The sequence below is a fragment of the Alternaria arbusti genome (assembly GCF_024043155.1).
Source record: "Alternaria arbusti strain BMP 1465 chromosome Unknown scaffold_1, whole genome shotgun sequence".
Lineage (NCBI taxonomy): Eukaryota > Fungi > Ascomycota > Dothideomycetes > Pleosporales > Pleosporaceae > Alternaria > Alternaria arbusti.
The window spans coordinates 1,714,290-1,727,373 of NW_026249941.1; the positions used below are offsets into that span (position 1 = coordinate 1,714,290).

The window sequence follows — 13,084 nt, forward strand, 5'->3', positions numbered from 1 at the left end:
ACAGGGAACGCAGTTTAGACTGCTCGGTGACGAGAACAGCGACAGCACAGATGTGTAGATCCAGAACGATGTCATTAGCACCTGCAGGAATACCGCACCAAGGCGCAGCAACCGGAAAGTATAAGAAGGCCGACTACATGGCATCTTGAGATCACCTTGAGCCTCCTCACGTCCACAGAGCATTTGCAGACATCATGGTTCAGCTCATACAAGCCCTCGCTGCCATTCTCTTGGCTACCGGTGTTGTCGCGCATCCTGGTGGCAACACCAACAAGGAGATCTTGAGGAGGCAGGCTCATTTGGATCATCCCAACCGTCGAAGTGTTCAGGCGTGTAAAAGGGATCTCGTCGAGACCGGGTGGGTTCGGGAGCAGCATCAGAGGCGTGAGGCAAGGCTCCACGAGCTTCGGGTTGCAGCTGGTTTCGCGAAAGAACACGAGCTCGTCCGTCGTGACGTCGCTGAAGTCGAGGAGAGCTACGGTGCCGAGGCAGCATGCACGCTTGACCCTGAATCCACTGAGGGTCCATACTGTGAGTGGAGAAGGTTGCATCTCTTGAGACAGGTTGGCTCACATATTGATAGGGGTCACCGGTGAGCTCGTTCGTCAGGACCTTTTGACCGGAGAGAAGGGTGCCATCACCCACTTGGACGTCAACATCATCGACACTTCATCTTGCAAGCCTGTCACCGATGCCTACGTTGAGATGTGGGGAAGTAACGCCACTGGTGTCTACACGGGTGTTCAGGCGAAGGGCAATGGCGACGGCTCTGCTACCGCTATTGCGACCAATGCTCTTCGCGGCGTGCAACCCACCGGCGCTAATGGTACCGCTACATTCATTACCGTTATCCCAGGACACTACGTCGGCCGCACAAACCATCTCCACAGTACGCTTCACTCCTGTCTTTTATCAACGTATTAACTGACAACCCTAGCCATCATCCACCATGGTGCTAAGCTCCTTCCCAACAATACCATTCAAGGCGGTACGATCTCGCACGTCGGTCAGTTTTATATCGAGCAGAACTTCCTAGGCCAAGTTGAGAAGACTTCTCCTTACAACACGAACAAGCAAGCCATCACCACCAACGCAGTTGATGCGCTCTTCAACATGGCGAAGCAGGGTGGCGACGACCCAGTGATGAAGATTTCGCTCATTGGCAAGACTATCGAAGATGGGCTCTACGCTACCATCGATGTCGGCGTCAATCCCCGCGCGAGGCAGAACCCTCAACCCGTAAACATGTGGACGGCAGATGGTGGTGTACCGGTCAAGGGAAGCCCGTGGACAGGATACCCCGATACTTGCTTGTACTGTGGAATGAGGCCCCCGAAGGAGAAGAAGGACGTTCTCTCCGAGGAGTAAATTGCCCTGGGTAGAAAAGACAGCGTAGTGTCGTGGGCCGTGTCACATGCGTGGCTGATCCTGATGACTCTCAACACGGAGCAATATTGTACATAGCTTAGCTCCTAAGAATCAAGCTGCAATGACTTGTAGAAATCTAAGAGTGCATCAAATGTGACGGCGTAATAAATGTAATGAGCGGTATGTAAAAAGGTGGATGTTGTGGTCCGGGCGGAAGTAAGCCGGCGGCTTACAAGCCGTTCTCAAGTGGTAGCTGAGTGCCAAGAGCCTAGCACGCGCCGCCCCGCCTGCGGCGTTGGACGCGCCCACGCGTCGTTCCTCCACTCGACCTGCTCAACAAATGCACGCGACCATGTCGGCCCTCCCGGTGCTGCCGGCAGATGTACATCTTCTGATACTCGATTACGTAGGCGCAGAGACCCTGAGACGCCTCCCAATGGCCGATGTGCTAAGTCCAGCAGATCCACTTGCCTTCGCACCTCCAGGCCCTATGTCTGACGTCGAAAGCGCTATGCGACCTCGCCAGGCCTCGACTGTATCGGAAGGTCACCATCAACGTACTCGATCCATCGGAAGTGGCACGCTTCGAGAATTGCATGGCCGCAGGTGCCGAGGCGCATCTTGACGCTACAAGGAGCTTGACTTTGATGGACAGCCTTCCCCCAGCAGAAGCTCCCGAGTTCCAGACCAAGCCGCATCGACGCTTTGACCGTGAAGATAGGTTGACATCTGCTCAAAGTAGTACGATAGAAGCAATACTAGCGTATTTCCCTCGGGACCGCCTACAATCTTTCCGGTGCGTCCTCGATCTTCGGAATGCCTCACATGCCAGCCTGTGGCATGTTCTCGTCATAACCTCGCGGACTGTCATGTCAGAACTTTACTGAATTGTAATAGGTTCCTCTCGGCCCTACCGTTGCCTGCGAATATAGCCCGCAAATTTTTCCTTAAACAAATGCGCACATTAACACACGTACACCTAAGAGTAGAGGACCTATTTCAATTACAATACCTCGACTGTGTGCGAACTGCGGACCTCTGGCTCCCCCATCCAGAAGAAACCTGGTCGGAATTGGAGGAAGAGAACTTTCTGGACTCCCTGGAGGACATCGGCAAGTATAAGGATCTGGAGAGACTGTACCTTGGAACCAAGTTTGAGAGGTATTCAGACGATACTAGCCGAAGACTCGCCGAAGCCTTTTCGTCTCTAGACAATCGTATGGGCGCCTAGAGAAGCTTCGCCAACTTTCAATCTCCGGAATCCCTCTCGGCATCGATACATATGGGCTCAGCAAGATTATATCGTTTCCTCAGCTCACACATTTGACTCTTTGGGCATGTTCCTGTAGCCAAAGGTTCATCTCCAATTTGGTACATGAGCTCGGCGACCAGGACTTATCGTTGAAACATCTAGGACTGGGGCTAATCGACGATGACGAGGAGGAAGACCCGGATGATGATACTCCCTACGAAGAGGACGATGACGCCGTCGAAGAGTTGATTAGCCGCTGTCCTGAATTGAAAAGTCTGTGTTTGCAGTGGAGTGATAGGGGGTGGATAGATTTCACGTTGGAGTCCTTCAAGCAAATTCTGGCGATTGTTGGACAGCAGCTTGTTGTTCTCTCGATACACATGTGGGCGACTAGAACGGAATTAGAGGCGGATGGGCCTTTATATTGGGAAGAGATATCTCTAGCATGTCCAAACTTGGAACAACTCGCGTTCAATCTTCACCCTGACACAATGTTAAATTACAAAGGCGGGTTCGATCCAGACTTGGTAAGATTGTACAGTATCTGATTTCACGTTCCATCTCTAACATATACCTAGTCACCCATCTGCAAATTGACCAAGCTACGCACCCTTCAACTTCGGGAAAGGTGGTGTCACGACTCCCATGATTTCGGAGAGGAGAGTGACGATGTTTATGGAGACATCGAGCGCCAAGCTCATCTATTTGCAAAAGATTTCTTTACGCATCTAGAAAACCAATCTAGCTGTCCATCCCTGGACACGCTCGTACTGGGCATGGAAAACCAGGTCACGAACAGTAAAGAATTACAGGTCAGAAATCACGGAAAAGAGATACCGCCCGCGCGTTGCTTCCGCCGAAGACGCAAGATTCGTGATGATGAAAGCACGCGCAGCGAATCCCTTCCCATATCTTTGGCAGAGTTCCGAGCGACAAGTGACTACACAGAGGTTCTGGACTGGTACACCGGCTGTGAGTGTCTCTGTGCGTACTGCGTGTGAAGATATGTACTGACTTTATACACCAATATTCAGGGCAGGGAGACTGCGACTGGATGTGGCGACTACCTGGCAGGTTCAACGATGATTAGTGTGGATTTATTTTCGACTGTGGGAGAGCCTCGCAACCCTTCGTCAACCTGAATTCAGTATGACTCAAGTATTACAAGAAGATGATTAAGGCTCTCACAACAGTGAGACTGAACCAAGCATTTCAGTGACCATAGTTCAGGGTCGTGTGAAGAGCATGTTCATTGGTGCAAGCGGGGGTAGGCTCGCGACTTGGGCATTCGCTAGCCTCAATCATGGTTTCCAAGGTTCGTGTCGAGACCCGCGACTACCGTCCTCGTTTACGACCACTCCAAATTCATAGCGATTCCTTATGCGATTCGTATTCTCACCGAACCATGGTAAACATGAAAAAGCTTCAATAGTTCGTTAGGGTTTGGAGCGAAGACCGGGACATGGTAACTACGGTACAGCATTGCGAGATTTGGCACACGAACTGCATAGCTCCACTGTGCTGGGACTGTACTTATTATAAAAGCATATGCAATCCCCTCAAATGTTTTCATTCCAAGCTTGTGTCTAGATTCAGATTTCGATACACTTTTAACATCACCAGTAAAGACTAAATCCGACTTACAGACAACAACAAAGTCTAGTTCGACAGAGACCTCCAGTTTTCCAAAATGCATCTGGTCCAGAGCATTTACCGCTCTGCATGGGCAACGTTCTGTCTCACCGGCTTAACCGCAGGTGTACCCATAGCACCGGCTGGCCACTTAACGGCACGACAATCCATCGAGCCAGATCTCCAAATCGACTTCAACGCCCTCCTCGACGGGTCTTTAGGTAACCTACCCGCAATCTGGATTACCTCCCACAGTCTTCTTGCCGAAGCCGCGCCATCTTCAAACCTCACGGTTTCTTCTCGCGAAGATCGTACCGACAAGGAGAATGGCCTTGTCGCCGCTGCCTTCATCAGCTCCCTGCTGGTTCCTGCTGCGACCGGCATCGCAGACAACGGCGTCACTGGGGGTCTTTGCAACGCTATCATCAATGGAGCAGGGGGCATGGCTGGCGCCGTTGTCGGTCAAGAGGCCGGCAAAACACTTTACCCACAAGGCAACGGCACCGATGGAAATGGCACATCGGCTCCAGAGATGGAGCAAGGCATTGTTCCTGGCGCGTTTATTGGTAGTGTTGTTACCAACAGCCTCGGAACTGCTCTGGCTAAGAGTATCTGCGACAAATTCCTCCCCGATGTTGAAGACGTTATAAAGGAGGCTGAAGCTGGAGTTGCGGGTCGAGTCGCCAACTCACTGAATCGCGGTCTCAAAGAAGTCTTGGTGAGCCAACTAGAAGACATGAAGGTTGAGACCGCGCGGGCAGTACAGTTCGCAAGTCAACTGGAAGAGACGATTCGCTTGGTCGACAGTACCGGCAGTCTGGCCACAGCTTTCGAATACCTCAATCGCGAACTCGCAACCAACACCGCAGAGCTGGCCGAAGCTGTAGGAGCCAAACTATTGAACAAGCCAGCAATCAGCAACCTCGTTCAACTGAGTCACAACACGCTCGCCAATCTACCAGTCGCAGGTGTAGAAGGCATTGCGCTGTTGCCGTTCGACCCTGCTGCCGATCCCATTGGAATGATGGCTAAGTTCACCAACCATTACAGGAATACCATGGAATTTGCCAAAACTCTAGGTGGGAAGATCCAAGAAGGCGCGAACCGCGTTGCCCCTGCTTTGGATACAGTGTCCCAGTCGGTTGAGTCAGCTATGCAAGGTGTCGACTCCATCATTCCGGGCACGGCAAACAGACTGATCAAGGATGCTACTGGTGCCGCCAGGAATATTCTGGACCATATCCCAAACCCCCTTCATAGTCTTCCGAACCCTTTCGACGCTCTATTCCACCATGGAGGTCATGGTAGCGGACACAGTAGCGGCCACCATGCTGCTCCCGGATCAACTCACGGCGGCAACGGCGAATCACACTGTGCTCAAGCCACGGTGACTATTACGACTACACTTTCGCCTGCTCCAACCCAGACGCCGAATCGAAACTTGGCTACTCCGACCCTGGGCTCGTGCACCTCGTACCAGGTCATTCCCACGTACACGACGTTTACACGACACGCGACTGCAGTGATTACGCAGATACAGACGGTACCTTCGTATGTCCAGGTCCCTCAGTACTTTGCAACCACTACCACGCAGACTGTGGCAAAGTATGTCCAGATCCCTCAGTACGTGCAAACGACTGTCACTCAGGTTGTGCAGACTACGCAGGTTGTGCAGACCACACAGGTGGTGCAGATCATGGAACACGTAACGCAGACTGCCACTCAAACTGTGAAAGTCCAAGCTGTTGCCACAGCGCCACCTACACACGCATTTCAGCCCCCAGGACACAGTTGGGCGAAAACGGATGGGAGCATGCGACAATGGTGTGGCGTGGCTACCTCTCACTGTCGCGGTCGGCGCCCTCACAATCACGAGCTCTGTGCTTCGGTCTGGGACTTGTGTGGTCATTGCAAAATATGGCCTGACTTGTGTGTCTACGCTTGGACGGGCTGACCACTTTTTATATGCTTGGTAACTGTTGCGTCGTGAAATGTTATGGTCGAGTCATCGCGTTTGGAGAAGTCGTAGTATAGATAACAATAAAATGCTTCATTGCAAACATGAACACCAAGCTATGCGTACACCCTCATCCCACCCGTCGCAAACAAAATGCTCACACAAAACTTAAACAACAAACAAATGCTCCATCCAATGCATCCCTTCCTCATCTATCGCCATCATCTAACCATACCACTCATTTAAGCCTGAGCAGCTTCCAAGAGCTTCATGTGCTGCTCCGGGTGGGTCTTCTCAACATTGTTCTTAGCAACCTTCTTCATCATGAAGTTGGCGTCAATGTCAATCTCCTCGCTGAGCTTGCCGCCAGTCACACGCCACTTGCCGCTGATGGTGAGGACACCAACGGGGGGTTTGGCGTTGACGAGGGAGTCGACACCCTCGGACACGTTGGTGAGGGTGAGCTTGTAGGTTGTCTGTGGTGGGTCAGTATTGTATTAAGGAAGGAGAAAAGCGGAGAGGAAGGGGTCATCCTACCTGACCAATGGGCTTCTTGTCGGTGACGGTGTAGGTAGCGCAATTAGTCTTGTCGCCGGACTCGAAAGCGTAGCTGACGAGTGCCGGGCAGAGGGTCTTGATCATGAGGTCGTGGTTGTGGAGAGCGGCAATGACGACAGCGGCGTCAACACCGTTGAGGGGAGTGGAGATCTGGGAAGTAGGCATCTTGACTGATTGGTTGTTGCTTGAAGATTTGGTAGAGGATTAAAGGAACTGGCCGGCAGTAATAGTGAAGATAAGTAGTCAGTAAGGCTGTGTAGAGTTGATGAGAGAAGTAGAAGCTTGCTGGATGATGCTCTATCTCCACGGCGAAAGGCAGCAGAATATATACATCTCGCCCGCTTCCTCATTCCCTACCGGTCTTACTCGCGTCTGGAGACCCCTACTCTACTCTCCATGACCCTAACCCGTTGTCCAAAACGTCAAGACGCAGTCAAGATGCATGTCTTACACCCCTGACACGGCATGGCGTCCCTCACTCTACCCCAACATCCATACAGTTGTACAGCTTACCCACGCATGGCTGGTACTACGCCGGCGATCATCCATCCGCCCAATATCGAAATAGTAGCTACCGAAACGCGTCGTCTCTGTTTCCGAGCGCCGGGATAGGTAATGTCTGTGCGTTGGCGCGCTGGGTTGGGGATGGTGAGATAGGACGATCCTCGTTAGCCGAGCGATGTCCACAGGGTTGAATCGTGGAGCTTGTGACGCGGATGCTCTGTGTCTGGCACGTTTGAAGGGACATGTGGTAGAGCGAGAGCTGGAAATAGCTGATCTGACAGTTTAGAAACATCTTTTGAGTCGCGTAGTGTCAAACAGAACTGTTTGCACACTGCTTGTCTACCTGTGACGTCTGTGTCCGCGCTGCTCGCTTTCGCAAACGACGTCGTTCCTCAGCTGGACACTCTATTGCGCGAGGCGCCTGCAACGCTCATTGACGCTGTCGATCATGTATAATGCTTACACGCAGATAAGAACACGAACTCCCACTCTCCGGATCTCCAAAGGCTCGGTCGCTGTTTCCCCGTGCAGTAATTGGGTGCTGGGCGCGAGCAGTGTCGGAGTGTTTCGCTGGTGGGTTCGCAGAATCGACGGGCGCCGCGGGTTGGGGAGCCGTGCTGCGCTAGCGCAAATCTTAAGTCAGCTCGCGTGGGTGTCGCTGTCGCCTCATCTATTTTGAACCGGTTCACTCATCGTTCGTGCGAAAGGCAGTTACATGTTTGCTATTTTCACGTTTCATTGCTTGCGCGGAGTGCACACGTGTTCGCATGGCATCCAAGGGCTGTATACCTAGGTACATCGGGTGCAGCGCGGCCTCTTCAGAGCTCGGCCGAGGTATGCTAGACATTTAGCTCTGGCACGTGATGGCAGCGATTGAGAACACTGAGCAGGGCAACAGTTGATGTGTCAACTCTCTGGAAATGAAAAGATCGCCCATTGGCCTACTACGATGCATACCCATTCCGTAACCCTGGTTGAAAACGCCTTGGAGAATCCTCCTGTGCACCACAAATATAGAAACAACACAATCGCTAAAGCTTCGACTCCACCACCGCATCCGTCTTTGCCCTTCCGCCTGCAAAGTTCACCCCTTCACTCGGCTCAACTGTCCCACTCTTGTTAATCAACTGCAACTTTCTCAGCCTTGAGATCGGCTCATCATCATCTCCGTCCCTAACGTAGAATGCCCAGTCGGCCGTAGGATCAATCTCCGTTTGCGAGTATCCATTGCCCAGCCATGAGAACCTGTTGCCAGTGTATTTGACATCCCAGTCCTCCAGCCTGAGCTCCATGAGCGCCTCGATGTAGTGCAGTGTAGAGCCAGGCCAGAGCGCGGTTACAGGGCCGTCAGCGCCGAGCGATTTGTACCATGAGCGACAGCCGTCGTTCCATACCGTACGCTTCATGTATTCGTCCTTGAAGGCGACGAATTCATCGATGGCCTCAGCTCTCGGGGCGAATGTCGATATGTTGTGTGTTTGGAAGCGATCGATGAGCTTGCACATGTAGTCTGCCTGCGCTTCGATAGCACTGAGGACAGGACCGTTGCCAATGGGGCAGTTGGGCCCAAGGAAGATAAGGTAGTTTGGGAAATCGGCAGCGGCGAGGCCGAAGTAGGAGCGTGGTTCTTTGGCCCAGGCATCTTGTAGGTTGGCACCGGAGGAGTTTATTACGGGGAAACGTGGCTTGAAGGATGTGTTGAAGCCGGTGGCGCAGATGAGCACGTCGATGGGGTATTCGTTGCCATCGTCGCATAGGCAGCCGCGTTCGGTGATGGAGTTGATCTCTCCGTAGACGGTTTGTACGTTGGGTTTTCCTAATGCTTCAAGATAGCCAACGCCTGGTGTAAGTCTTCGGCAGCCAACATGCCAGTTCGGGATCAAGCGCTCTTGTAGATACTCATTGTTAAGCTTTTCGGTCATTTGCTGGCGGAAGTAGGCTTCTGTCTCGGAGTTGACGTTTGTGTTCTTGAGGAAGATGCCGAACTGGCCGTTGAGGCCCCGTTCAATGTTCTTTCGGTAATCAACCAATGCGCCAGGCTTGGTAGCGAATTCGAGCTTTTCGCTGTCGGTAAAGACGTGCTGCTCGAGGCCTTGGACCGGTGAGACCCATGTTGGCTCGCGGATGAAGGTTGTAACTTTCTTGACGTGCGGTTGGATAGTAGGGAGAACTTGGATGCCGGAGGAGCTGAAGTGGTCAGTCGCGGAGTTAAAGGTCATTCCAAATGCACTTACCCATTCCCAATCAGGCCGACATGGCGACCTCTGAGATCGACGTTGTCGTCCCAATTCGCAGTGTGTAGTAATGTGCCCTTGTATTTGTCCAAACCCGGGATGGCAGGCCATTGCCAGTTGTTCAAGATGCCGCCTGCATTGATCAAGATGTCGCAATGATCATTGACGGTCTGGCCACTCTCCAGGTCTTTGACCTGTACATCATATCCGCCCCTTTGCTTGTTCCAAATTGCGCCAGCGACTTGGTGTTGCGTCTTGATGTATTTGCGTAGACCGTACTTGCGGGCGAAATCGTTGAAATAGGCGAAGATCTCTTTGGAGCTGGCGTATACAGCGGACCAGTCCAATTTGGGCTCAAATGACCAGGTGTAGTTGTGGGAGGGAACATCGCATGCGCATCTGGAAGCGGATATTAGCAAGGTTGGTCGACTGCGCCGCATCGCTGCAGTCGCTTCGGTAGATCGCGGGGCGAAAGGTGCATCACGCCCCGCAGCAATCAATATGATCTTCACTTACCCCGGATATCTGTTCTCGAACCATGTGCCCGAAACTTCGGAATTCTTCTCGTAAACTTGAAGGCTGTAATTCGTGAAGTGCTTTTGCAGTTTGTATGCCATCAGAAGTCCCGAAGCACCTGCGCCGATACACACGATGCGTACATGGCGTTGCGCGTGGATGGGCCCACGTAACCGGTGCTGAGCATCAGTCTCTGGCGCAGCCGTTGATGGGACAATAAATCCGTCTGCCATTGTGAAGGATAAATAACTAATGAGAAAGGTGAATCGCAAGACAAAGTTGGAGCTGGATCTTAAGGCAACGCTGCGACCACTCCGAGGCCTTCACCGTTCTTAAACTTTGTTTGCGGCATGTTTGCGCCGCGACTGCTCAGTCATGGAGAGTCAGGTGCTGGCCGAATGACTCCACGTAGCGAGTCAATTTAGTGTACGCTGAGATCTGGGGTCACGCTAAGTGAGTTGGAGCAGGGTTGGGGTCTCGAGATATGGTGACGATTCGTGATGTGGGTAAACTGTTGAAGAGGCTATTCATGCCTTTCCGTCTGGCAAAGCATTTCCGAACGTTGCACAGACGTAAAATCTGGGGCTTCGAGGTCGCGTAATCGTGATAGAGCCGATGGAAGGTCGATTAGCCAATCGTACAAATGCTTGGGGTAGTCGAGATCCTTTTTCGGATACGGAGGTTGCGTCTCCCAATTTGCGGGGATCGGGGTGGAGCGATGGGGTGGAGAACCTCTACCGAGATGCGACCGATGTAATCAACATAATTGCATCTGTTTGACGAAAAGATCATGTATCGTAGCAAGCGTGTAAAGGAAATGTCGAATTATCAAGGCGCTGGGCTAGTACAAAGGTTTAGACAATTGTGTATCCTCCGTCCGCGACTAATGTGGCGCCGATCATGTAGCTCGCCGCGTCTGAGTGTAAGAAGGCAATACAGTCGCCGATTTCCTCCATCTCCGAATAGCGGTGAACAGGGACCTTCTTCCTTTCAGTTTCCATCATCTCACCCTGACCCATGTGCTCTTGTACCAAAGGCGTCATTACATATCCCGGCGAAATGGCGTTGATCCGGATACCCTTGTGCGCGAAAGCGAGCGCATCTGACTTTGTGAGGCCAATAACAGCGTGCTTTGAGGTAGCGTATGCTGTAGCAGGAACATTGAGCGGTGGTGCAACCAGACCATACATGGATGCGACATTAACGATGGAACCACGATATGACCGATATGAGTCCGACAGCTTTTCCTGTTTGAGCATTTGCCGAATCTGCGCACGTTGGCATTGCCAGACAGCGATGGTGTTGATAGACATGACCTTCTCGAAGTCGTCTTTCGGGATCTGATCGGTCGTTTTGATCATTCCACCGATACCAGCATTGTTTACAGCGTAGTCTAGTCGTCCGAACTCCTTGACCGTCTTCTCTATACTGTCATCGACAGCTTTCTCGTTGGTGACATCGATCTCGAATGTCTTGATAGAACAGTCGGATGAGAGTTTACGTAGTTCGCTAACGGTTTTGGTGACGGGATTGCGATCCAGCAGCGCGAATGAGCGTACACCCTGTTTCGCAAGAGCGTATGCAGTGTATTGGCCAATGCCTAACGACATGTTAGCTCATCGCTTGTAACTGCTGCACAGTCTGATGGTGCATACCAGACGCAGCACCGGTAATGTATGCCACTCCTTTCAGTGTAAAAGCCATGTTCTTGGGTGCAGCGTGTGAATTGCGAGCCTTCCTGGGTATTCAGCTATCGAATGTCAGGTCCGCGGAACCTTGCTCGTGAACAGTGTTGCCGCCACTGTTGCTATTAGCCCAATGTTACGATTCAAGAACTATCAGCGATGACATGCGCCCTGCATATGCACCGTCAGGGGAAGTGTGGAAGGCTGATGCTGTGGAGGCGGTTCTTAGGCGGGGCTACGCTCTGCATCGGTTGCGGTTTTCCTGCTCGTGGAGGCGAACACAACCGAGTCATGTCTGCTCTACGATGCGAGGACCTTGTACGTTGCATCTGAGCTTGGTCGCATCCTGCGAGAATCGCGAGTCCAGCTCATATAGGATGCGACCATTTTGTGTCAATATGACAAGGTGCTGGGAAGGCACGATGACCTCGATCGGTCGCCGTCAAACACCTTCAGCATGCTTGCCAAGACGAAGTCATTACTGCTAGAAGCGGTCGCGAAGGCCGTTGCAAGAAAGTAAATGGGCGCTAATGGTGGTGAGCAATGGTAGAAGGCTTGCGAGGCGGATCGTGATGCACGGATGGCGTGTTGTTCTACGTCATCTGGGCACGTGTTTGCGTGTTCTAGCGCGGTTCCACGGTTTGCATCCTTCGCCACCACGGTTCAGGCCCTGCATCCACCCGCACGCCTCCTCGCGATGCGCCGCCCGCCATGCCCCCCACGCCTCACCGAATCGCGCAAACATCGACCGAACTCAAGAAGCAACACAAGAAACATGGCCCTCGCCTCAACGAGCGCCAGCAGAAGCAGCTCGAACGCGACTTTGAACTAGAACAACGCGCCACCCGCGCGCGCGAAGCCGAAGAACGCCGCAAAGCAGCCAAGAAGAAGCGCGAGGAGAGGGAGGCCAAGGAGGCGAAGGCGAGGCAGCAGATTGGCGTTGGCCTTGCGACACAGCTGGTTGGATACAGTCACACACAGGCGCAGTTGAAGAATGGCATGGAGGCATTCCTGGGGCTGAAGAAGAAGAAGGACGAAGAGAAGCGCAAGAAAGACTTGGAGCTTACCAAAAAGATGGAGGAGATGGTTGAAGAGATTGAGAAGGAGCCATGGGACGACGACGATGAGGACATGGGCCTCGATCTGCCTAGCGCGAATGCGTCGCTTGGAGAACAATGGCCTGACGATGATCTCGACGACGATACGTTACTCGAAGCACACGACATGGTCATGTCGGATCCAGTAGAGGAATCACAAACTGTCGCGCCGCCGCCTCCTGCGCCTGTCGCTTCGATCAAACGTGCCCCACCCGCCGCGCCGACCCCTTCCCCGAGACCAGTTGCTGTCAAAGACGACCGCGAGTTCGCTCGCACCCACG

At 52.6% G+C, this 13,084-nt stretch overlaps 6 protein-coding genes across 6 annotated transcripts; 3 read left to right on the forward strand and 3 right to left on the reverse strand.

Moving 5' to 3' along the window:
• Positions 1-194: 194 nt before the first annotated feature.
• On the forward strand, positions 195-1,368 carry J4E86_000617 (uncharacterized protein; the record flags this gene model as incomplete). Its single annotated transcript, XM_051441190.1, has 3 exons — positions 195-531; positions 584-889; positions 938-1,368. The coding sequence occupies 3 exons, from the start codon at positions 195-197 to the stop codon at positions 1,366-1,368; spliced, it is 1,074 nt and encodes a 357-aa protein (XP_051307361.1).
• Positions 1,369-1,720: 352 nt separating this feature from the next.
• Positions 1,721-2,599, forward strand: J4E86_000618 (uncharacterized protein; the record flags this gene model as incomplete). The annotated part of the gene is made up of 3 exons (XM_051441191.1): positions 1,721-1,774; positions 1,830-2,239; positions 2,266-2,599. The coding sequence occupies 3 exons, from the start codon at positions 1,721-1,723 to the stop codon at positions 2,597-2,599; spliced, it is 798 nt and encodes a 265-aa protein (XP_051307362.1).
• A 1,711-nt stretch (positions 2,600-4,310) lies between these two features.
• On the forward strand, positions 4,311-6,178 carry J4E86_000619 (uncharacterized protein; the record flags this gene model as incomplete). The annotated part of the gene is made up of 2 exons (XM_051441192.1): positions 4,311-5,957; positions 6,044-6,178. 2 exons carry the CDS (start codon positions 4,311-4,313, stop codon positions 6,176-6,178), a joined length of 1,782 nt encoding a protein of 593 aa, XP_051307363.1.
• Positions 6,179-6,451: 273 nt separating this feature from the next.
• On the reverse strand, positions 6,452-6,932 carry J4E86_000620 (uncharacterized protein; the record flags this gene model as incomplete). The annotated part of the gene is made up of 2 exons (XM_051441193.1): positions 6,452-6,685; positions 6,747-6,932. The coding sequence occupies 2 exons, from the start codon at positions 6,930-6,932 to the stop codon at positions 6,452-6,454; spliced, it is 420 nt and encodes a 139-aa protein (XP_051307364.1).
• Positions 6,933-8,302: 1,370 nt separating this feature from the next.
• J4E86_000621 (uncharacterized protein) lies at positions 8,303-10,254 on the reverse strand (the record flags this gene model as incomplete). Its single annotated transcript, XM_051441194.1, has 3 exons — positions 8,303-9,458; positions 9,506-9,904; positions 10,022-10,254. The coding sequence occupies 3 exons, from the start codon at positions 10,252-10,254 to the stop codon at positions 8,303-8,305; spliced, it is 1,788 nt and encodes a 595-aa protein (XP_051307365.1).
• A 621-nt stretch (positions 10,255-10,875) lies between these two features.
• J4E86_000622 (uncharacterized protein) lies at positions 10,876-11,725 on the reverse strand (the record flags this gene model as incomplete). The annotated part of the gene is made up of 2 exons (XM_051441195.1): positions 10,876-11,621; positions 11,677-11,725. 2 exons carry the CDS (start codon positions 11,723-11,725, stop codon positions 10,876-10,878), a joined length of 795 nt encoding a protein of 264 aa, XP_051307366.1.
• Positions 11,726-13,084: the final 1,359 nt, after the last annotated feature.